The 24,494-nt window shown below is 37.1% G+C and overlaps 2 protein-coding genes and 1 long non-coding RNA gene across 5 annotated transcripts; 2 read left to right on the top strand and 1 right to left on the bottom strand.

Annotated features, from left to right (window-relative positions):
- Nucleotides 1-65: 65 nt before the first annotated feature.
- On the top strand, nucleotides 66-9,922 carry LOC131771262 (uncharacterized). Its single transcript, XR_009339173.2, has 3 exons — nucleotides 66-268; nucleotides 1,190-1,287; nucleotides 9,739-9,922. It is a non-coding gene; the product is annotated as an uncharacterized lncRNA (long non-coding RNA).
- Nucleotides 6,082-16,801, bottom strand: LOC131771238 (COP9 signalosome complex subunit 7b-like). 3 transcript variants are annotated; one of them, XM_059087024.2, is made up of 11 exons: nucleotides 16,654-16,801; nucleotides 16,208-16,365; nucleotides 11,937-12,131; nucleotides 11,578-11,653; nucleotides 11,139-11,227; nucleotides 10,359-10,418; nucleotides 9,866-9,931; nucleotides 9,301-9,377; nucleotides 7,908-8,013; nucleotides 7,249-7,382; nucleotides 6,082-6,768 (listed from the first exon to the last, which is right to left on the bottom strand). In XM_059087024.2, the coding sequence occupies exons 3-11, from the start codon at nucleotides 12,105-12,107 to the stop codon at nucleotides 6,723-6,725; spliced, it is 825 nt and encodes a 274-aa protein (XP_058943007.1). In that variant the 5' UTR covers nucleotides 12,108-12,131; nucleotides 16,208-16,365; nucleotides 16,654-16,801; the 3' UTR covers nucleotides 6,082-6,722. The 3 variants fall into 3 exon arrangements, with proteins under 3 accessions (XP_058943007.1, XP_058943000.1, XP_066028869.1); XM_059087017.2 differs by having other exon boundaries at nucleotides 16,208-16,397; nucleotides 16,654-16,780; XM_066172772.1 differs by lacking the exons at nucleotides 16,208-16,365; nucleotides 16,654-16,801 and adding an exon at nucleotides 12,765-12,840.
- A 174-nt stretch (nucleotides 16,802-16,975) lies between these two features.
- Nucleotides 16,976-22,914, top strand: LOC131771123 (ubiquitin-conjugating enzyme E2 J2). The gene is made up of 7 exons (XM_059086879.2): nucleotides 16,976-17,183; nucleotides 17,284-17,324; nucleotides 18,856-18,958; nucleotides 19,389-19,479; nucleotides 19,806-19,853; nucleotides 20,040-20,120; nucleotides 21,053-22,914. Exons 1-7 carry the CDS (start codon nucleotides 17,059-17,061, stop codon nucleotides 21,269-21,271), a joined length of 708 nt encoding a protein of 235 aa, XP_058942862.1. The 5' UTR covers nucleotides 16,976-17,058; the 3' UTR covers nucleotides 21,272-22,914.
- Nucleotides 22,915-24,494: the final 1,580 nt, after the last annotated feature.

Genomic DNA, 24,494 nt, shown 5'->3' with positions numbered 1-24,494 from the left:
AATCACACACATCCGATTCATAGTCTCCCATACATAAATATACAAAATAAGGTACTTCTCAAGCTCTTTTTTTCAATCTAAGTTGAGAAGACCAGGAACATGATATTTTGACGACAGCACTTTTCTATGTGCACACAGGTACAAGCAGATCAATATAAATCTTTTTTTCGGGGAAATTGTATCGCTAAGTGAGGGTATTGCTTTGAAAACATTAAGTATTCGTTTTCGACGCCAACGCTCGCGAAAATCCGACAGTCGCAAAGAAAAGGTAATTTGTAAACTCATTTGTTACTTCAACGTGGTGATAGCCCTCAAACAGGAAAAAAGAATTACTTCTTATGCAATTCTCTAAACTTTTACCATTCTCCTGTGTAGAGTAAAAGGTTTACAACCTTGGACAGTTGATTTCCAAAGGTCTGTTTAAATAAATGCTCGCGAAAATCTGACAGTCGCAAAGAAAAGGCAATTAGTAAACTCATTTATTACTCCAACGTGGTGATAACCCTCAAACAGGGAAACAGCTTTATTTCTTACGCAATTCTCTAAAAAACTTTTACCGTTCTCTTGAGCAGAGTAAAAGGTTTACAACCTTAGACATTTGATTTCCAAAGGTCTGCTTAAATGAAAAGCGCACAGATATCCACGCATGTTAAGCGCGGTTGAAGTATTTCTGAAACTGACTGAAATTTTTGGTTTGGTCTCTGAACGTAAAGTTATGTTACAAATTCGTCACTAGCGAAGAACATGAACAAATTATTAGTTTCCCACGAAGATTCGAATCTCTCTTCCTATTTTGTAGAGAATTTGTGGAGAAATTCGATCCCTATATAAAGTTTATAATTTTCTTCATCCAAGCTAGTGTCAAAATGTGAAATATTCCTTTTTGACGTACGAGCCGAAAAATTTACCGTCTCTTGACGTATTTACACATATGCCGCACGCTTATGTCCAAAATGCAAATTAAAAAAAAAAAGACCCCTTTAAACCATTATGGTAAAATTTACCGGTGGATCAAAGTTTATTATTTTTTTTATTTATTATTATTTTTTTTTTACAAAACAGTGTCACTTTTAAATTTTATTAAGCTGGCAAGATCTTGATATCTTCTTCTATAAACAGCCACAATATTGCTCTTAAAATTGCATACATGTTATTAATTTAACTAACCCTTGTTGCGAAATCTCCTTAGCTTTGTAGAACACGACGTTTAATGCATGAACGTCCATTGTTGCACTCATAGTCCATTTGACCGAGTTACAGGCACGCGCTAAAGTAAAGCAAGTGCAGGTGAGTAAAATAGAATGATGTTCCAAAACAGAAACTAGAAAAATATATACATCTTTCACAATAGCGTTCTTCTTGCTCGAAAATATACTCATAAATTGTTTCAAGAGCATGCATCTGTGTCGCACAGCGAATGGTTTTCCGAGGACTGAACTCAAATAAAAACTGTAAACTTCGCGATTTGAACGACATCTAATTTCCAGGGGAAAAGATAACAATCTACCACCTTGAAGCGACAAATAAACAAAGAATTAAGTCATAGGGGACGTGATGTTGTCATCATTTTGAAGAATCCAAACCCTTCTTCGTGGTCTTCAACTTTTTAGGAAACGAAAACATTCTCAAAATTTATGTTATATGAATATTTTTGCCTTTAGTTTCTTAATTACTATAAGGACGTAAATAATGTTCAAAAATTTTTTTAAGAAATTGAGTATCCTTCGACTTTTTAATTAATCCAGATGAAGCCTGCTTGCTTACACGAAAAAACTGCTATATTATTAAAGAATTGGTCCACGCTTTTGACTGTGCGTATATTGAGTTATGGAGCACTTGAGAAATTTAGAGAGCAATTGAAAAGCTTAAGTTACTTTCAGTAGCTTCAACAGCTCTTACTATTCCTCCATGCTCTCCAGACCTCCTGCGCGCATGCATGCTTCGACACACGCACGCTAGGCGTTGCGTGACATCCCAAAGTACGGCTCTGCGGAGGAGAACATGTATTGACCACACGAAGACGCTCCCTGAGTGAATATTTCAAGATATTCTATTTGACATATATAGGAAACTATACAGATTTAAAATGGTTGTATTTCACTTTGCACAATGATTGTTCTTGAAAATCACGTCAATTTCCCAACCAATCAGATACAAAACTTAAAACATTTACACCTCGGTCACTCGCGTTTTCCCGCGCTTCAAGCCCTTTGTTTCTTTTCACTTCGAGTCCTCATTGGCTTGTGATATGATGCAAACCTTCGCTCTGATTGGTCCTCGGGATAACTTTTTGACAATAAATTGAAGACTGCTCCAACCGTCTCTCTTTAACCGAACTGGATGTGTCGATAGAGTACGTTAAACCACAGATTCTACGTCAATAGGCGAAACATACCCACTCTGACACCAAAAAAAAGTGAAATCAAACTTCTATCATTCTGCCGTCAAAAAATAATAATCAGTAAATAGCAAATAAGTAATTAAACGCAAGTTATATGTTTTAATATATTAGCCAACGATATATGTCCTGTTGAAGCAGTATCAGACCGAAGTAATTCATTCATTTAAACCTAAGAGTGACCAGCATGTAATTTCTCCTCACAGTAATACTGCTGAATCATTCACTAAGATTATGAGATTAAAGGAAATGATCGCCAACATAAGAAGCTTTGATTGGGAAACGAATCCTCCGTGAAATTACCGAAAGAAGCGTAAAGAGAGGAAAAATATGGATACTGATGTTGGGGTTTAAAGGATTAATTATTGCCGTGTTTAGTGGAGCCAGAATCAGACCAAGACGTTTTATTGAACGGACAGAAATATATATTTCGTATGATCCCATTTAACACAATTCAGAGCTCCTCACACAAGCCTTTTTTCTCGAGGTAAATTATTCTGACGTCGACTGACTTCGAGCAATCATTTATTTTGAAATTGCGTCATACACTTCACTTATTGAGTTCCCTTCTATACTAAGTATTATGATGTAAATCCTTTTTCGCAATCACTAATACTATTATAATATAGCGAAGTTTGCTTCCACTAAATCTTACGCAACTCTAGAGTGTAGTTTTTTAGACAGACATTGTAAACGATGGCTTATAAACAGCTTTATGTAATGAGCCTTTGAGATATTAAAGAGAACCAGGTAATTGAATTTGCAATTGTTATATATTTATCCCGCTATTTTGAGTGATTTTTACCTTTTCAAAACGATATGAAAATAGATGCAAATTTTCTTTGTCAACTGTTGATTACGAATTGACGCGGTCAAGCGTTGAATTGACATGGCGTCCTTAATTAGGACGAGTTCTCAGGCTAACAATGAAATAAGAAATGTTTTTTTTCATTTGCGCAAACGTAAAGCCGATAAGCGTTATACACATAAGTTGCTTAACATTTTTGTCACCAAGTGAGGTGCACTGTTCTGCACGCAAGCTTAAAATGGTCCGTGAGGGGATGATGTTATTGAGTTAGCCAGCCAGGAACTTACAACAGCAAAATAGGACATATACAAATCAACTTAACAACGTTGACTGGTTAAAAAATTTATTATGATACACAGTCAAGATTCTTTTCACGACCTGGAGGAAGTATTGCGTAGCCTACAAGCCTATTCCGGAGAAAAAGTAACCTCTCCTCACCACCAGGGTAAGAGGAAAGAGGATACTTACGGCGACAGGACATTATCACAAGAAAATCCAACACAGGAATGCAATGATGAGCTTGAAATTGAGGACATATTAATGGAAATACTGTTACATCAAAAGCTGCACACGTCTAAAGAATACTCTTTGAACGGTCAGAGATTCAAAGTGTATATATTGGATGACACAGAACTTTGAGAATTGGGTGTGATAGCAGTGCGAGCAAGGTGCTCTCTTGGAAGACGAAACTCTACATTCAAATCGCCTTCGACTGAAAATGTGAATGGTTACTATGTACACACGGATCCTAGAAGAATTCAAAGTCCTCGAGCAAAGCTTGAATAATTTATTTATGATGCACTTATGATGAAAACTGGGAATTAAAATGTTCGAAATCTAATAAGCGACTGATTATTTACTTATCATGTTTGATCAAAGCTCTGGCAGACCATAGTAATATTACTTAGCCTGCCCAAGTATGTCTCACATCAATTGCATTACCTGTAGGTTTAGTACACCTGTTCAGCCTCAGTGCAATTGCCTTAGCTTGTTGTGCTAAAGACAGTGACAATTTCCATGCATTTGCGTCATAATATCAATAAGAATAGACTTTTCATAGGTATATCTGCCATTGATTGTCTTTCTTAAAATTTCTAACAGTCACAGATCTGCCACTAATGTCCAAAATTACAAATCGGCCACTAGTGTCCATAATAAAAAAATCGGGCACTCTCGTCCAAAATCGTAAAATCGTTAACTATGCTCTACGATCCGGCTCTACAATCAAATCGGCCCCTGACGCCCGATATCACAAATCCGTCAGTAGTGTCCAAATTCACCAATCAGCCACTAGCGTCCAAAATCGAAAATGATCCACAAGGGTCCTAAAATAAAAGATCGGCCCTAAAAAAATTGGCCACTAGGGTCCAAAATCGCAAGTCCGCCACTACTGTCCAAAATCACAAATCGGCCACCAGCGTCCAAAATCACAAATCGGTCTCTGGGGTCCAAAATCAAAAATCGGCCACTAGGGTCCAAAATCGCAAATCGGTCACTAGAGTCCAAAATCACAAATCGGCCACTTGGGTCCTAAATCAAATATCGGCCACTAGTGTCCAAAATAACAAATCAGCTACTACGGTCCAGAATGTAAAATCGGCCATTAGGGGTCACAAACAAAAACAGTTGTCTAAAATCAAAATGCGGGCACGTGTCCGAAATATTACACTAGTGTCCAAAATAAGAAAAAAAAAGAAAAAAGAAACGAACACTTATGACAAAAATAAAAACCTAAGTAGATATTTCATCATGAAAGCTCTGGTTTTTCGAAATTAAAATAACACAGGGACGAGATTGAAATTATTTTACGTTTAACGCCCTTTGCAATGTCGCGGCAAGAACGGAAACACAATGCACTGGCGGCTATAAGCCAGAAATCGCAAATTGAGAGAACTCAAATGTGTATCGAGTGCTAATTTCGAGCTTATTAGATACTCGGAATAAAACAGTTAGGTCACCTCGTATTATATAGGAGGCGAGGCCACAAAATCTAGGAACCGTACAATCAGGTTTGGTTTTATTATGCAAAGACTATGTAAAGAAACGATCCTCTTCATGGAATTGCAATCTATTCTGTCAAACCAGTATGTCTCGGGCTCGTAAACAAGTTTCATTCTCATCCCTGATCGCTCTATGATTCATTTGAGAATAAGGAGCATTTTCATCCTCTTGCCAAGTGGCCTTCATGTGTAGTGTCTCATAAATGAGCTGTTTCATGGTCATATTTAAGGGGCCTACTAATATCACAACAGTTTTTCCATACACGTCACATGAAGACAGAATTTTTCTCTACTCAGATCCTCTCATTTTTTAATTAATATAAATTTTGCTCAAACTAAATGGCGCAACATTGTTTTACGCACTGTAAACAAACGGGCCTAAACCCCGCGTAAATGTCAGCATATTCAACATGGACAACAGTCTAAGGCTCTAGTACCATGCGAGCAGGCCATCGTTATTGGCTAACGCTACAGGATGCACGGTTTTCCTCCCGCAGGGAGATTTTAGGTGAGTCGGGGAAAGGTTTGGCGGAGTCTTGGCACTACTAACTGATAATGAGGGCCTACTTGCACACTAATGCTTTAGAGAATGGAATTCGGGGTGCTCCTAAGTGAGCTTACCTAGCTGAAACAACAACAACAACAACAGTGAATTTTCAGTGTGTACCACGTAGGAGAATCTGGAGGAACAAACGAAAAATGTTGGCCAGCAGTTGATTTGGCCTCATATGGTTTAATGCCCTTTCCATGAGCATAACTTTCCATACATAATTTGAACATTTATCAACCGTACCCGAGACAACAGACATTTTCTTCTTGAAGTATAGGTGTACAGTAATTACTAAGGTACTAAATTCTTCCCTACAACTGTAACGTGAATTAAAGCTCCACCTTTTATTTACAATACCACGCACGGCATTTGAACACCAGCTTTATACTATCCGCAAGAAACTCAGTTATCATATGTTACCCTAGAAACAATTATGGAAGCAGCTTTAAATACTCAGTCATGCTTTGTGAGGAACATAGTATTCTAAAAAAGGAAACAACTGACGTGGATGGCCGCAAAATGAATACCTGTCGAGAAATTGGACTTCTTATCCAGGAAGTTTCCTTGGAGAATGTCGCTACCACGTTTTCTTTGCAACAGCAACTACTTTATCCATGAAGGGTTAACTTACGAGACAAAATTGCACGTGTACATCAGGACTTTCTTAGAGAGTAGAAAATAAAAACCAGATCAAATGCAAACCTTGTATCATAAACCGAGCCCAGACTCAAATGATTTAGAATTTGGAAAAATCATATGACACATTTCGGAAATCTTCGTCATGCTTCGGAATTTCTCGTTTACGATCGATGTCTTTCTTTCCTTACGTGCGAGGTATAACCACCAGTATTGCCCACAGCGACCAGTGGAGGATTATAAACGGTAACCAAGCAGGTTTGAACTGAGATAATACAAAAATGCGAATAAGCTAAGTCCATCCTGGTGGCAGTATTGTGTCATTTTCAGTCATCTGCGAACTTGAGTACCGAATACCTTTCCGCTTCCTCGTAATCTGTAACAGAAAAGAGTGGGTGGAAAAACCGAAAGTGCCAATGGTTCATGTTCGAGTATCAAGTAAAGCAACAATTCTCACAAGTGAGCAGCAACTTAAGCAACTGCAGAAAAGCCTGAAAAAAAAAAACATCAGGCCTCGACGGGATTGAACCCGCGCCTCCCAGAAGCTCGTTGGGCGCTTTTACCGACTGAGCCATGAAGCCGCACATTTTAGAGGGTTCTTTCTTTCCCGTGAAGGATTCTGATCGTAATTTCTCACTACATAAATTCCACTTGACCTGCATATGAGAATAAGTAGAGCAATGATCGAGTGGACTTGCTAAGAAGTTCAATGGTCGAGCGAACTTTCCATGGGCTAAATATGCGAAGTTTCAAGTTCAAATTTGATCATTTGAGTCAAATCAAGTAGGTATCGAAGTTTGTATTGTAAAAATTCAACGCTTGTACATCAAGGAGAACCGAAATAAGATAGACCAACCCTTTAGTTTTGGAGGTGGTTGGAGCTTTCTGTTGATATTGCTGACTGTGATAACTTGCTGGCATTCCTGATACGCCACCATTATCCATGTCTGACTGTGAAGATGCCTTTATTGCCTTTTTCAGATTTTCGACCTGGAGATAAAAAGCAGTCATGAGAAATTGATGTTAAACTTAGTGATGAATAAATGGATGGAAAAACGAATGAAGAAATGAAAGTATGAGAGAAAAATGGAAAAATGGAGGAATGAACGAACGAAAGAATGACTGACTGATAGCTGAATGAATGAACTAAACGAATGAGACTCATCCACCTATTCTAAAACTTCAGACTGTAACGATTCCGAGTATTAAATCTTCCCTAGGTTCTCGTTGAATGAATCCTATACTAAACGAATTAAGGTGGCAACTTTTTAAAGAAACTGTGGTGCTGCGTCGGTGGGAGAGTATAACAAGTAATTTTGTGTTAACAACTGGGTTGAAAACGTAAATTGACCACCGTAAAGAGTTTAAAGGCTGACGTTTCGAGTGTTGGCTCTTCGTCAGAGCGATAGAGCGTTAGCCTTCCGTCACACCTATACTAAACGAGTCTAGCATGCAGGTATGCAGGTGGTGTACCATGTATGGTGGCTAAAGATGGATTAAAAGACTGTTCTCTACCTCTGCTTCCACTTGAATCTTCTGCTTTTGTTTTTTTTCTTTGTGTGTATTTGCCCTCTCTATTTGTTTCTCTATGCTACGAAGAACTGATTCACAGCCGTCACACCTGTAATAAAGAGAAAAAACACTCAGCAAAAGTGGCTTGATTTGGCGTGATTATAGACCAAAAGATTTATTGATTGAAAATTTAAGAACACGACAATGGTTCCTCTTTTTTACACACCCAACACTGAACCACAAACCCTGCTTAGAGAACATACACCAGCAGATTAGCAATGGGCCCATTGAATATAACAACTGCAGTACGTTAATTGCAAATGTGATGAGCGTGAATCTCACTTAGTCTCATTTATTTTTCTTTTCTTCAAATTCAAAATAATAGAAAGAAAAAGAGAACAAATTTTAAACAATCAAGCAAAGGAATACTCCTTGCAAATAGAGTACAATTTAAGCGATTGCAGAAAAGAAGGCTGGAAAAGTGCTGGCTGTGACAGGATTCGAACCCACGCCTCCAAGATATTAGTTGAGCACTACTAACAACTGAGCTATGGAGCCAAATGCGAGAAGCGAGGGAAATTTTAGAAGGTCATTTTTCACTTTAAGTAATGTGATCACATCATTTTTTTTTTTTTCATGAAATATAGTTCAGTTACTCGTTAAAAGTAAAATTAAACTGTAGTCGTAAATCTACGTATATAATAGCCTCGTTCAGCCATATTTTAATTATTGTAGTGTTGACTGGGGCAACTGTGACAGTGGTCTCTCCGAAAAGCTCCAGAAGCTCCAAAGTCGTGCAGCCCGTATTTTAACGTGTGCCAATTATGACTCTGATATCGATGAATTGTTCCGGGTACTGGATTGGCGTAAACTTAAATATCAAAGATTTTAATCAGCTGCTGTTGTGATGTACAAACCTTTACATGGGATGACCCCTGAGTATCCGAGTTCTAGATTTGTGTTTCGAAACGACAAAACATCATATCGATTAAGGAATACTGAAAATAAATTGGCTCTTCCGCAGCCCCGCACCAATTATTTGAAGAAGAGTTTCTCTTGCAGCGGAGCCAGGTTGTGGAACAGCCTATTTAGTGACCTTCGTGCAGCAACATCTTTACATGATTTTAAACTTAACATAAGTCACCACAGTTTTGAATGAGTTTTAACACGGCATCCTTATAAAGCAGCTTTTAGTATATAGTTTAGGTTAGTTAGTTTAGTTAGGGATACTTAGTTGATCTTGTATCATTTTACAATATTTGCTGAAGGATTTACCGTGTATAAATAAAGTTACCATTACCATTACCATCTCTAAGTTAAGAAAAACAAGTAGCCGTGGATAGTTTAAATGTGAGCATGATTCTATGGAATTGCTTTGATCCATGACAAAACTTACCAATCTTGTAATACTTCTGTGACTCGATTTACTGTTTCTGGAGTGATGTCTCTACCAATGGCAAAATCTACTTCTAGCTAAAGATTGACATGATAAAAGAAACAAAAATTCTGTGGTATTTCTTAAGTATTAGAACTGCTCAAGGGGACCATTAAGACTAGGAACAGTGTCTCCAGGCCCCTGAACCCATTACACCCTAATATCAGTATGCATATTCTCCAAACTGTTCTCTATACAATTTTTAAGGTGCCGACATGGAGAGTTTGTTTAAAAATCAAGAGCTTATTTAGTTCGTGATCATTTCCTTTATTCTTGTGACTTTAAAGTTTGATTCAGAGGTGATATTGTAAGGAGAAATTAGATGTCAATCTCAGGGCTCAAACGGTTCTTAGTGGTTCCCTTTTAAAAAAACTAATTCATCTGTATTTCATGTTACAGGTCAGAGCTGTTTTCCAGTTGGGATCAAAATTTGTGTCCCCTGAATGGAAACGTCTTCTGGGGAAAAAAGTGTACTAAAGGGCAGGTTCCACAGTGAAGTGAACACAACACAAGTTCAAAGTCCAACCTGTTTATTTTTCTGGTCTAGTTTTCCATGGATAATGTCAGCATAAATAGCGTCAATAATTACATCCTGAAAGTTGAAAAATATACCAAATAAGAATTCAGAAGTCACTGGAAAATCAGCACTCTTAATCCCCACAGTATTGACGAGCGCTTTTCATTCAACTAATTTATTCTTGTTTTCTCGTCATCATACTCCCACCAATAGTGTAGCTCCACTTTCTGCTATAAACCCACGCACAACCCACAATTCCTCCAATCACTAGATGACAAAGGGCAAACGCTTGAATTGTCAGCTTTTTATTCTTTACAGTGGCCAATTACGTTTTTAACTCAGTTGTTAACACTAAATTACCTGCTATACTCTCCCACCTATGCAGCACCAAAGTTTCTTTAGAAACTTACCCCCTTTAATCAGAGCAAAATTGAGCTAAGTAGTTGTTTATATAAAAAATTTAAAAGAAGGACTCTTTAGTAGCATTCGCATGTGTATGTACCTCTAGTTCTCTTAAATTCTTGATATCCAGTTCTTGCAATAACAAGCTGTATGGTATGAACTACAGAATCAAATTTGAAAAAAGAAAATTTTACAAGGCAAATAGTATCACACTTCTAAACAGTTATGGTTTAAATTTATTCACTGTCTTACATGTCAAAAAAAATGAATGGTCGACTGATAAGATATAAGTTGTTTGAAATGTCCCTTCAGTTTTATAGAGGAATTTCACAATTTAGATCTGGCACTCTTCCTAAAATTAAATATTGTTATGCAGATATATCTTAACAATATGTCGGTCATAATTTGCATACTAGACAAATTTATAATTTTTTCGTGATGTGCAGACTAGATCAACAACCATACAAATTACATTATACAGTCAAACCTGGATTAAGCAGTTACCCACAAGGAATGGCAGGTCCACAACTTAATACAGGTTTCTCCAGAATAGGGGTCAAATGCAATAAAGAATGCCATTTTGTCCTAACAGTCCTAAGGAGAAAGATAATCTACAAATGCTAACACTGAATTTGGGAGGTAAACGTGGAATAAATTTGACATGAGAAATTATTCTTTGTTATATTTGAGTGGTTTTACACGCAAGTTATTGTTCAATTCAGGTGGAAGGCAATACAAACAGGGGGCAACCACAACTCCTTAATGGAGGTGGAATATAGAGCAGTGAAGGAGAAAAATTTGGGGACTTTTACAACCAACTGCTTAGTGCGTTGTGATCACTTGATACGGTTCCACTTAATACAGGTTTAATTGTATGTACCTTTGATTTAGCTGCTAAGGACACTATGGTTAGATGTTGTAACTTCCTTAACTGTGTCGCAGTTAAAGCTGGCAACAAACTGGCTTTTTCTGAAATGGAACAGTGAATACACACCCTTAACAAAAAATAAAGAAAACAATTTCTAATCACTAAGGAATTTACATGAAAATCACTGAAAGATTTCAGTGCACTACTCCTTAAAAGAAAAGACAACAATCCCTCAATGATTTTTTTATTAATCACTTCTTTTCAGCTCAAAGACACAGCCTTTTAGTTAGCCACAGCACATGAACTATGTTTACAACAAAGGGGAGGCAGTTGTTCACAACACCTCATGGGAAGGACTAGGAAACCTTTCAATCCACATGTACTGTTAGCATTTCACAAATCAACTGAAGCCTGGTAAATGTTAACATTTAGCAAGAAATCTTGATCTTACCTTTATAGTCACTATAAGTTCCAAATGCAAATATGTTCAAGAGAGTCCAGTATGATGAATTTTCAGAGTTTTCTAGCTGCAATTGAAATCAAGGATGAAAAGAGAGGGTCCAATCTTGTTTCCCATTTCCAAAACTGGGAGTTTAAAGGAATCCAAAACAAACTTTTTGGAAGAGAAAATTAAATGCAAAGCATCCAATTACACAAAGAGAAAATATTTTGACTTCAGTTGCAATGCTTTCCATACTACTAACTCCAGAGACAAGCAGTGTAATCGGAAGTTTTGTGTCTGATCTAGTTATGTTGCGATTATCATAGCACCTTAATAACTGAAGACAAATATGACATAACAGTACATACCGCTTTGACAGAAGGCATCTCTATGAGTTCCCCAAAAACATACACACCAGGGGCCTCTAATGTCTGATTTATAAGGGCTACTAATCCGGCTCCTCTGGCTGACTTGGCCAGCAAAACATACTGTTCTAAGTTGTGGCTGTGGCTGAATGTTTTGACTTCTTTTTCAGCCATGATGACTGGAGCTTGCAATTAGTACTGTAAACAATTAAAAAAAGTCATCACATTTGAGAGGGCTGTATATAAGAAGAGCAGAAGCCTCACCAGAGCAAGTCCAAATAAGCCACATTTATTAAAGTTTAACACTCTGTATGCTGATATACATGTCAATGTGAAAATTTACCAAACTTCCACTCTCATTTAGTTACTTGACATTAAAGAATTGCACCCACTGAAAAACGTTGCACGGGAAAATGCAAATAAGCTAGAAAAGAGAAAGAGAGGATGCGTAACTTCATGCAGGCCTGTCAATCCGCCTGTCAATCATGTAATCCCCCGTGTACACCATGTTCACAAGTACAGTAAATGTCCATGTATAAGCCACATCCGTAGATAAGCCGCACCCCCGATTTGGAAGTGCAGAATTTGGAAAAAAATGAAAACAATACAGTCTGAAGTTTCAATAGAGTTGCATTGCTACAAACAATCAAGGTTTTGAAACACCGACATAAAAGTTGTGGCTATCTTTCACATTTATCATTTATTGTATTGTTTCTTGCTCAGACAACCGAAATGTAGCACTATTCATTGAAGAAGAATGGAAGTAATTAGTAGTGTTATCTTGATTAGGCTATATTGTTTAAACATCAGTCAGATATAAAATTAAATTACCTTTTAAATGTTGGGTTTTTAATTTGTGTTAGGACTGAAATGCAGCAGATTTACAAGGTTCGACCATCGATTTCACCATGAAAGCAAAATAACATTACAGAAATATTCCTTTTTAGCCCATTATTGCTGTCAGTTTCGGATAAAATGTCAGTAAAGTCTATTTACTTTTCGAAAAGCTTAAGTAGACATTGTAAATTCCCAATCAAGCATTTCATCACTTTCAAACAATACTAATTGCTCCAATTGTATCTCCATTGTCTCTAAATGGACACAGCAAAATTTTACAACTCCCATTTGGGAATTCGTCAATTCAGATCTTAAGAGACCGAAGCTGGCGGTGAGCTTTTGCAACCTCAGTCCCAGGTCATTGCACCCGCAAAGCATCATGGGTACCCCACTTTTCCCGGGCAATGCTTTTCGATGGGTGTGACTCCGTAATGAAACTGCTTGCTCAAGCGTCGGTTGTGAATGAGGCAAATAAAATTTTTCCCTGACAAAAGACAAGGTTTTCCTATCATTCCCAGTACAAACTGCCTCATATCTATGTCTGCAAAGGAGTCAAACAGCGGCTATCACCTGCTACTGCAGGAGTGAATGTAAATTCTATTCACAAAATATAGATCTATTAATGATCAAATTTTTTTTCTATGTTGGTTTAACCCATTGACTCCTACGTGTAACACGTGCCTACCCAAAAGTTAAAATTTTGGAGAAACCGGAAAAGTAAACACAATGCGCAGTAAAGTTTGACAAATCTTTTTTTCCCAAAAACAAGCTCACGTGAAAGAAGACCATTTAAATAACTTACTATCAACGAGGAAAGCAATAGATGCATATTAAGTTTTTACTCTAAAATTAAGATAAAAGATAAAAATCAGTAAATTTTTGCGCACGTGTGCAAAAAAAGTATGCGGATCGGATTTCAAAGTGAATATGCAAATTTATCAGTGTGTGGAGAGATCTCATGTTACATGGAAATTATAAATGAGGAGAAAGACAAAACTGACCAAGGAACGTTTCGGGAAGAAAGCTTTATTCAAAACAGTTCTTGATTTTCTGTTAGAACCGAAAAACGTACGAATTTCTTACGTGTGCGAAACCCACGAAGTAGAATTCATCATGCCTAGATCGATGTTTACTTGACTTCACGGCTAGAATATTGCGCAGCGTTGTGTTGAAAATACTGAAAGTTCTACGTTTTAACACAAAATCTTCTGTTAAACAATACTTTTTGGACATCTCATTACTCAAACGTGATATTTACCGTGCCTTTGAATCTTCATAATGTCTCTAGGCCTCGCTTGAAGTCCGATAGTTTGGTTTTCGCTTTACGGCCCTAATTCGCATCGCTTTAGAGAATTGTAGTGTTGTCGACTCGAAAGATTATTTTGTCGCCTTTAAGACCGTGATGTCCATTATTTTTCGAGCAGATTATTCTATAGCATATTTCCTTTTCATTCTGTATTCCAGAAGGTCTAAAATGGTGGGAAAGGAACAGAAAATCCGACTTGAAAATATTGAAAGTCGGCCGCGCGTACGCCATTTCTTTGTAGTTGATCATTTCTTGTGAACGCATAAAATGACGCCTCTGTACTACCCCCTAAAGTTATCAAAATAACTGCGCAAAAAACGGATTCTGATTGGTTTATAGATCCTCTAACAACAGAGGAAGTTTGGAGACAAAATTCTGCTTAGTAGGGGAGATAGGGGGGAAAGCGTCTCTCGCGCAAGTCCCCCACGCGGCACGGGCGGTTACGGGCGGTTCAGGTGTCAATGGGTTAAGGTTCATACCAGTTTGATTTTTAGTTACCTATTACAGTCATGAATACATGAATGTAAGTATATGAAAATAATGTATGTGCACTGCAGTTCAAGAAATATGATATATAAATATACACATTTCTTTAACTGCAGTGCGCATATATATGATTTTCATACATTTACAGTCATGTATTCATCACTTGGAGGGTTTATTTATAATCAAGATAATGACCAGCTCCCAGTTGGCTGGCTAGCTCAGTTGGTAGAGCACTTCACCGGTATCACAGAGGTCATGGGTTCAAATTCCATACGGGCCTGAATCTTTTTCAGGCCCTATTTTCACTACTAGTTCTGGGTCCAGTTGTTCAAAGGCTGATTAGCGCTAACCCACAGTTAAAATTTTAATCTGGGTTTCTTTATTCCTTTATTCAAAAGCCTTTTTGGGATAATGCCTATATTCTTTTTAGAGCGTCAAAGAGTCATAGTCTAGACAAAAATAATTATACTGAATTTTCTTTTAAAGCTATCAGATCTGAAATCACATTTCATGCTAATTCTGGGTTATCTTAACCCAGCTTTGAACAACCCAGCCCAGTAGTATTCATAACTGTGAGGATCACTTCTATATTCATTTCTTTAACTGCAGTGCACATATATGGTTATTACATATTTACAGTCATGTATCTCTTTTGATCCATTCCCTTTCAACTCATGGGTAAAATATCACTGCCTGAAACTAAAAATGCTGCCATGTGCTCCAAGGTACATTCAGACTCAAATCTTAAAACTTTCACTAATAGATGACATGTTGGTGTTATGAGTAATTGTTGTTTTAAATATAAACTTCTAGAAATCTCCAGACTTCTTAGTCATGCTGACATGCATACCATAGAACTTTCTGGAACATTCCATCAAGTTATTATGTAATACTACTAAAATAAGTCTTTTGTAAGCTTCTGGAATGTTCCAGAACACTTTTTTAATGTATATAAGGACTAAGTTATGTAGTACTAGTAGTAGTTGTTGTTGTCAGGGGTGATCGACTGTCTAGAAAGTTATACAGTGAGAGAAAGCTACAGCAGGAGATTGCTAATTTCAAGAAACATTGGAGGAAGCTATGAGTTTGGCTCAATAGTGAGCTGATATACAGACAGTAGTGGGCTCAAGTAAGTTTATTGAGCATATGTGCTGTACTGCCTTTAGGAGTCACTCCTTATTAAGAATATTACTCATCATTGAATAAAGTAGTAGAATTTGTAGGATTTTGGTGTTTTTCTGTGGGATAGATTATACCATAATACTGGAGTGCAGATATCTTTACTAGGTATGAGATCTCAAGCCATACCAGCTTCCAGATAAAATGTTTCATGTATCTGTTTTTGAGTTGAATCTATAATCTTGTAATTCATATGGAGACAAAAGAAACAATGGACAGTAATAGGAAGTGTCCCAAAATGTATTTCTGATGAAGACATAGTGTTAAGATGAGAAAACACAAAAATGCTTTTACAATATTCCTCCATGTCTATCTCTATCTCATTTAAAGATCTCAACAAAGGTTACTCATATGTGTTAATGAAATCAACTTCTAAACGAAAAGTACCACTACATGCACGTTATAAACTATACTTAATCAAAACAAACTTAAAGGCCTGTACAGAGTGAATGTCTTACCAACTTACCTGTAAACGTTGTTGAGATGCAAAATATTTCTCTTTTATAAGAGAAAATTGCAGTTTTACGGCTCCAAAGCAGGACAAGATGGTTGATGACGATGGAAATTCCGGTTGTAAAAAGCCCAACTATCTAATCGTTGCAACTTCAAGGCGCTAGGTTCAATCTACACAGAAAATAGTAAGACTGTCAAGAGTTCTACAAGAAAAAACAACCATTGGAAAAGCAATTGAGTTTTCATTCTACCCAACCGAGATGGGCCATATGCACGTTTGGTTGATTGGGAGTTTATCACTACATTTCCGATTAAAATTCTTGCATTCTTGCAATTCAAAACAACAAGCTTGCACTTGAGACAAAAACTGGCATCAATGCATGATGCTACCATTTCTTAACAGAAGAATAATACATCTCATCGTGTAACCCTTTTTTGTAAATACACACAAATACTTACCCCTGCAAACCGGCAAAGGGAAAGTTAGAAAAATTATGTATTCTAGCAGTCCACCATGGCAGAGTAGTAGACTTGTTCTCGGCGCCAGTTTCCTCGCAGCTAATTGTGTGACCGCGGTTTTCGTAAAAAAAAAACTTGCGACAATACTTTTGAAATTCTTTGTATACTAATTCTATTTAAGATGATAAATAACTTAATTTACGCAAATAAAATGTTACAATATTCCTACAACCTTAAAAAAAAGCTTAATATGTATTGTCATTAAGCAAATTTATCCCGTCCCAGTGTTCCTGGCAACTGGTCAGCCGTCAACATTCATTTGTGCAGATTCGCAGTTGCGTTGCTCCTCTAATTTTCATCAACACTAGCTTCCCGTCTCAATTTTTGGCGTTTTTACGGTTGTGTATGGCATCCCAGAAACGCGTACACACTACAGCAGCCTCAAGACTGCGACAAGATTATCTACGTATCCTGAAAGATCCTGTACCTTACATCACAGCACTGCCATTGTCATCAAATATCTTGGAATGGTACGTGACGTTTCATCATTTTTATCATTTATCAATACAATTATTTATTTCCTATGTGTTGATTTCTCTCATATCTTGGGCCTTTGGTCTATTTTGATAGGCATTATGTGGTCAGAGGGCCAGAAAATACACCGTACGCAGGTAACTTTGTCGGGTTTTATGTGCGTAAATTTTCAAGATCAGTTGTAGATAGAAGTCCGTGTTCGATTAATATAAGTCATGTAGGTTGCCATCTGTAGATGTTTTAAGATCAGTCTTTCCTTTGCTTCAAAACGTAACTTGTGTAATCATAGACACCTGATATTTTTTCCTTTTACGTTGTGAAGTGAAATGTAAGCTTACTCAGTGTCTTTGATAACAATCATACGTATCTGTGCATCATCATTTCTGAGTTACGATTTATGAGTAATGTGCTTATTACAACAAATTTTGACCATGCTGAAAAGCAATTTGTTTTTACCACAATATCAACATTAAGTAAAACAATTCTTTCAGAGTGTGACCATTGCATGACATGTTGACAGAAGCAATGTTGTCTGCACTCTTATTGACACTGGCAAATTGGCCAATCAGACTGCGACATTACTGTCAATTGTGATAAAATGTAATCTCATGTTCAGCTAGCCGGAGTACAATAGTTGTTTAAGGAAAATCTCACACAAATTCCACACCAGTGAACCCGTACACTTTGTGTAGATAATCACATGATTTCGAGTGCAATTATAAATAAATAAGCACGAGTAAATTTTTTTAAAGACTAACAAAATTGCATGAACCCATAGGGTGGGTGCAATTTGTGGCCTTTGAAAAATTAATAAGTGCTCATTTATTCCAAATTGCATGAGAAAAATTATGTGATTAGGTGTTAATAATAAACATGAAAAAATACAAGATAGCTTATCATAATTAAGCATAAGCAAAGAATGTGCATCAAGTGCAAAAATAATTTATTCAAACCATGTGTTTGGTCAAAACAACTGTGTACGATCAAAACAATAATATACAATGATATCTTCCCATCTTTAAGGCACAAAAAAGTTCAAAGTCCGGCTAAACAGTTTAAGGAATTGTTCAGTCTGTGTCCAAATCACTTTCGATGAAATGGAATCGTCATTTCCGCAGTTTAACCATGTTTGTTTTTAATTTGGGCATTGGATCTCTCAAGCAAAGTGTTAAGCTGGGTCGGTGCATAATTTTCTATTTCCTTGGCAATTCCCATCTTTAAACACCACTTTTTCCAAACCGACAACCAAAAAGCAGTGATTTTTTACAGTGCTTTCGTTGTTTGAGCTTTTTTTCAGCCATGGTGGCAAAAGAAAACCTACCTAAAACACTGGCTGTTGTTTTGCTCACAAATTTTCAAATTTTGTTGTGACATCCAAGGCTCGCATATAATTGGCTCTCTATGAGTTTCTTTGATTACTGACCAATCAGAATGTCTGATTTGTTATTTTCTTTACACTTAGTTAACCCTCCTCTGCACTGAATTACATGAAAACTGCATTTATCTTAACCAATCAGAACTGAGTAATTTTTTCATGTATATTATTAGCATTTATATTATCTCTTTGTGAATAAATGAGTGCACAAAGTGATTCCAACCCTTAACATGGCATAATTCAACATATAAGGTACACTGTATGGTGTGATTATTTTTATTTTGGTTATTTAGGTGGTTACTATCATGGCAAGCTAGTTTTTCCAAAAGATTTCCCTTTTAAACCACCAAGGATATTTATGATCACACCAAATGGACGATTCAAAGTGAACACAAGGTGAGCTGGGTTCTTCTTGATTCCTTTTTTTTTTCTTTTGAAAAAAGGTACTAATATCTGAAGCAGAACAATTCAATCTCCTGATTTGTTTGGCCAAGAAGGATGTTTAAAGATGTGCATGAAGTGTAATATCAGTAGAAACTAGTCTTAAGTTTTCAAGGTCATTACTCAGATTGCTCATAAAAATTTGCAATAAATATGTCCTACACATACTTGTAGTAACAGTTTCTTTTGAGGTTAAACACAGGCATGTGATCTAATTTTTTCCTACAGTTTTATTGAAATGTTCTTGAATGTGAAACATAACTTGGCTGGATTTCAAAGATTGTTTTTACATGTACATTACACTGGACATTTACATTTGATCTCTATTTTTCATTATGACAATGGCTTGTTCCAAGTACCTGTAATTTTTTCCTCAAATTTTCAGATTATGTTTGTCAATAAGTGACTTTCACCCTGACACATGGAATCCAGCTTGGTCAGTCTCAACCATTCTGACTGGCTTACTAAGTTTCATGGTATGTTTCCAATTTGATGTGCATGCTATTGTCTTGGAGTAGCAATTGCATTATTATAGAGATTTTCAGTGTTATTCCTATAGATTTAGTAGTTCACCATTTGAATGCCTTTTGGAAACGGCGCTAGATGTTCAACCCTGTCTATCTTTCTGTCTGATGAGGAGTTATCTTCAGTCAAGTATTTTAAGTCCACTTTGTGTAAACTGACTGGTCAGTTTAACTGTGATGTTATCAGCTAAACCTGATATTAAAAGTGTTATTTATAATCAGGCCTGGAAAATTTTTTTTTGATGACTTACTTAATTGTACAGTTTTTGGTTTCTTAGGTGGAAACATCGCCAACCCTTGGCAGCATAGAAACATCGGAATTCCAGGTATTTAAAAGGATATGGGGAAAATGAAAATTGGTTGGGGGGGGGGGTAGTGTTTATCTCAGTAATTTCTTAAATACTGTACAACCAGGAAATAACAGTATCCACTGTACTGTATGTGCCTATTGAAAACTTGCACACAATCTACACTGTACAATGTACACATGTCAATTTTAACTTCAATTTCAGAAAAGGCAGCTTGCTTTAAGAAGTGGACCATTTAACTTACAAGACAAAATATTTTGTGAACTTTTCACCGATATGGTAGAGGTGAGTGCAATAAAATGACTCATTCATTTTACATTGAACCACTGCCAAGTTTCTCAGAAAGAAGTAGGTAAACAACTGTTAGTTGATAAAGATAGATAAACCACCCCAACAAATTTTTAAAAGCTGACATTTTTAGCTCTAGCTTCAATTTTCTCCGACAACAGGCCAACTCTTTGGTTTCCCAAATTTGCCAAAAGCTCTTCAATATTAGCACTGCAGAAGGTGCATTCTCTGCCTAAGGGAGGATTTGAGATGAGTTAGGGAGATGTGCACCAGGGGTCTGGCACCAATTATGAGTTTAATTATCAGTGCTAGACTCCCCTTGCAGACCTCTCATGGGCTTGCATTACTCAAAGCTTCATACTTTCCAGCTGGCAAAGGAACACCAATACATCATGAAGGCTAGCATGTAGGCTATTGTTGACCCATCTTTATCAACTTATAGTTGATATCTCTATGATTTTTTCTCTTACCATTATGTCCAGCACAAACAGATTCCTTAACCCTTCACACCCTAACATCAGTAAAGGTATTCTCCTTACTGTTCCCCATACTTTCCCTAAGGTGCTGACAAGGAGAATTTGTGTAACAATCAACAGTTTCTTTTGCTGCTGATAATTTTCTTTATTCCCATAACCTTACTGCATGATTCAGGAGTGATATTGTAAGGAGAAATTAGATGCCAGTCACTCTTGAGGGTTAAAGGGTTAAAAAGTAATAACCTCATATATTTACAAAATTTTTGGCTGGTTGCTTTCAAGCAGGCCTAAGTAGGTGCTGCATCATGAGCAAGAAAACTGTGAGAAGAAACAACCCTGAATTTCTGTTCATTTAGAGTTATCTGCAATAAAAAAAATTTATGAGGAGCTTTTCCCCAATATGCAATTACCTGTTGTTTGTTTTCTATCTGGTGTTCATGTCCAACTTCACAGGAAATCCAAGAAAAAATGAGAGAAAGAGGAGAGATGAGGGAAGGACATGAAACTGCATCACAGAACAATAGTAACAGAGAGGGAGAGGTGACTGGGGCTACACGGGAAGGACAAAATGGCCTCATCAGTAGTACCCTGGTGAACATTTGTGTTATCATTGGCTTTGCTGCCTTTGCGTATACAGTCAAATGTGTCATAAAGGCTGTTGACAATAGCTAGAATATGCAAGAAATCAGAAATTAATCACGCAAGGTTTGGCCAATTTCCAGTATTATGATGCCTTTCAAATAATATTAGTCTCTAGAGAAGGATTAGGCTCGAAGTGTTTTTCCCCTCATCAAGTAAGTTCTCAAACAAGCTGTAAAGAAATGGTTCTGCTGAAAATCACTCCAACAATAGATGTGCTGTATCTTTGTAAGAAGCAGTAGGAGTTTTATAGGTATTTGGCTATCCTTTAGAAATATAAAAGCAGAAATCTCTAGTATCACGTCTTTAACCCTTTAACTTCCAGAAGTGATTAACGTAAATCTTCTCCCTACAATATCCATACATTATTCAGCAAACAGGTAATGAGAATATGCAAACTCATCAGGTAGAAGCGGCTATCTTGATCTAGCACCAAGTTCTCGTAACTAATTTACAAAGAAATTTGTAGCAGCTAGAGGGGGGAGAATTAACAATTAGATCTTGAGAGTTAAAGGGTTGAAGAAGGACTCTGGGAAGTGATTGAAGAAAACTGACTGACTTGAATTTTTTAGCCTTAATTTTATTAGTAATGTCTCTGTAGTTAATCTTCTCATCACATTTAATCTTTGCTTGTATTGAGTTTGATCAAATTTTTGTAGTTATCTGTCAAAATAATTATTTCAAATTATTTTCAAATTAATCAAGGATGTCATTGAAAGATAAAGAATCTCTAGAAAAATTGTTATGGTATATTTTTGGTCGAGTGTCTGTTGATTCGCCAGTTTTGCTTTGTATCTGAAGTTTGGTTTAAGTTCTCTTGAAACTGTTTCACAGCTAAAGTCTGTAAAGATCAGGGAGGGGCCTCCTTTCAAAGCTGTGTTTCTTTTTAAAAATTATTCAAGGTATTCAAAAAAAAAACTGATTAACCTTCGTGTCATCACCAGTATGATAACTAGCGAAGTGTGTTCTTTTGCTGATAGTGTTGTTGCTTACACGTTTACCGTCAGATTATGAGGAAGAAATAAACTTTTTCCAGCCAATCTTGGGAAATTATCGATTGTTAATGATTTTTTTCCCTTTAAGAAACGTGTTGCACTTGTACAGTTTTCAAATTATTTTGTTATGTTTGACAAGACGTAACTCGGCCATTTAACATTTTACTGGAAAAGAAATTTCGGAGAGAGAAGGCTAATTTCTGGGAATAGGAAATTGTAACCAAAGTTTATTGTTATTTGCGGACGTTTAACGTCTGAGTGTCACCCAAAATCTTACTTTATCGCAGCAATTGTTAGCTCATGTCATGTAGGTTGTAACGCACTTCGTCACCAAGCGTCGCTCTGTTATGCGGCAGGTGTGGCGTGACGTAAGGTTTGGGTTTTGGTCGTGAGAACTTACTCGGCTTTCCAACCTCACCTGCTAATAAGAGAATAGATTTTCGTTCACGAAAGTAATACGCACGTGTCTGACTGGTGACCAGTTTGATATTTTCACCTTCTGTTGTTTTGTTAACACCGGCGAACCAATTGAAAATGAACAAACTGATCCAAACCTTCATCTTGGTAGTAAACTGAGTAACTTTCAACGATTTGTATGTATTGTATACTGGAAGTCTTAAATAGAAAAAACAGTGTATTAAAAATGTAAGTAATGGAGGTAATAATAAATATGATAGACAATTCATTGCCTCTTAATTGTACCATCAAAAAAGTTATGTAATCATCCGCACGGCACACTATTTCGCACGTGAGAAAAGCGCGGTGTCTCTGTTGTAACCTTCAGTTACTAAGCGCGCAGCGGTTGGTCAATTTAACGAGCTGTACTGACCTTCCTGCACGTTCCATTATAGTTTAAGGTTGTTTTTGCTGCTAGAAGTTCTCGTCATTCATGGCCAGTTGTCATCAGTTTTTAATGCACTTGCTCATCTATCATCGTGCGGCAGTCGCTTGAAGTCGCTAGATGTGATTAGAAATCGTTTTTCAAACCCGTCAGACACAGAACAGAGGAAAAATGAAAATCTTACTTATGTTGCTCCGCACAGAGTGATTACGGATTATCATTTTTCTCCTCAATTAAATTATCACTTATCACAGGCTCGTCTCTAATATCTCCTTACAGTATCACAGCTGAATCAAGCACAAAAGTCATGAGATCAAGCAAAGGATCACTAACTTAGGGAGCTCTTGACTGTAAGCAAATTCTCATTGTCAACCTCATAGGACATGACTAAAGAACAGAAGGGAGAAAATGCGCACAGATATTAGGGTGCAAACGGCTACTGACTCAACTCCGCTCTGGGCCATAAAACGAAGGTTAGGAAATAAAGAGATTGTAACATCTTGAAGGAAATCGGTTCCTACCTAAAAGTACAGACTACACAAGACCTCGAACTCGGTTAATAATAGGTGTGTAAAATAAACGGAATCCATTCCTTAAAGCAGAGTAAGAAACATCAAAAGCTCAAAAGCTAACGGAAAGAACGCGATGACTTTCAGAGTTTCTAACAATACATTGAGGATATTTTTTGTAAATTGTTTTGAGTACCTCTACACAATACACTACAGCTTTGAGACTCTATACTAATATGTCACATTGGGATCCATTTCCTTGACGAATGTTCCCGTAATAGATTGTTCGTGTCGTAGTTTGCGTCTAGTGTGCCAAACCTGAAATGTCGGGGTTCTCTCGCGACATAAAGAGGAAATATTTAAAATTGTAACACTAATAGCAGTATAGCAGTGGCGAATCCAGGGGAGGGGTCCGGGGGACCCGCCGCTCCCTCCCCCACTTTATTTTGGTAAAAGAGTAAGAATCGCCGGAGGAAGAAAAACCGACAGGGCAAGCGACAAGAAACCACCCCCCCCCCCCCCCCCAACTCAGCTCAAGGCCTGGACCGCCACTGAATAGTGATAACTTTTCGCCCATTGTTGACAGTAGGGAACTCTTGAGACTTGAGAGCTACAGACGAAACTCTACTCCAGCAAGTTTCTTGGTGTCAAGTTGCCAAACTTTCTTTGCCAAATTAAACAGCGAACAATTGAAATGAACTGTCAATCCGATCTGCGACGACAAATTGTTGACATGCGACTCTATCGTATTATTATTATTTTTTTTTTTTAACTCAAATCAGCGCACAGCTTCCGCAATTTTAGCCCAATGTCACGTACAAATCCTGAGTAAGCTTGCACGTTTACCTTCAGATTAGCCAATCTTGGGAAACTATCAAGTATTGATGAATTTTTTCCCGTTGAGAAAAACG

This window comes from Pocillopora verrucosa, chromosome 9 (genome assembly GCF_036669915.1).
Source record: "Pocillopora verrucosa isolate sample1 chromosome 9, ASM3666991v2, whole genome shotgun sequence".
In the NCBI taxonomy this organism is placed as follows: Eukaryota; Metazoa; Cnidaria; class Anthozoa; order Scleractinia; family Pocilloporidae; genus Pocillopora; species Pocillopora verrucosa.
This window is presented reverse-complemented; position numbering and strand designations above follow the sequence as displayed.

Coding starts and splice junctions, on each gene's coding strand:
- LOC131771123 (XM_059086879.2), top strand. CDS start 17,059: ATGGCATCCCAGAAACGCGTACACACTACAGCAGCCTCAAGACTGCGA. Junction 17,325..18,855: donor AGAAAATACACCGTACGCAG/GTAACTTTGTCG, acceptor TTGGTTATTTAG/GTGGTTACTATCATGGCAAG. Junction 19,854..20,039: donor TAGAAACATCGGAATTCCAG/GTATTTAAAAGG, acceptor CTTCAATTTCAG/AAAAGGCAGCTTGCTTTAAG.
- LOC131771238 (XM_059087024.2), bottom strand. CDS start 12,107: ATGGCTGAAAAAGAAGTCAAAACATTCAGCCACAGCCACAACTTAGAA. Junction 9,932..10,358: donor AGAATTTAAGAGAACTAGAG/GTACATACACAT, acceptor TTCAACTTTCAG/GATGTAATTATTGACGCTAT. Junction 7,383..7,907: donor AGATTCAAGTGGAAGCAGAG/GTAGAGAACAGT, acceptor TTTTATCTCCAG/GTCGAAAATCTGAAAAAGGC.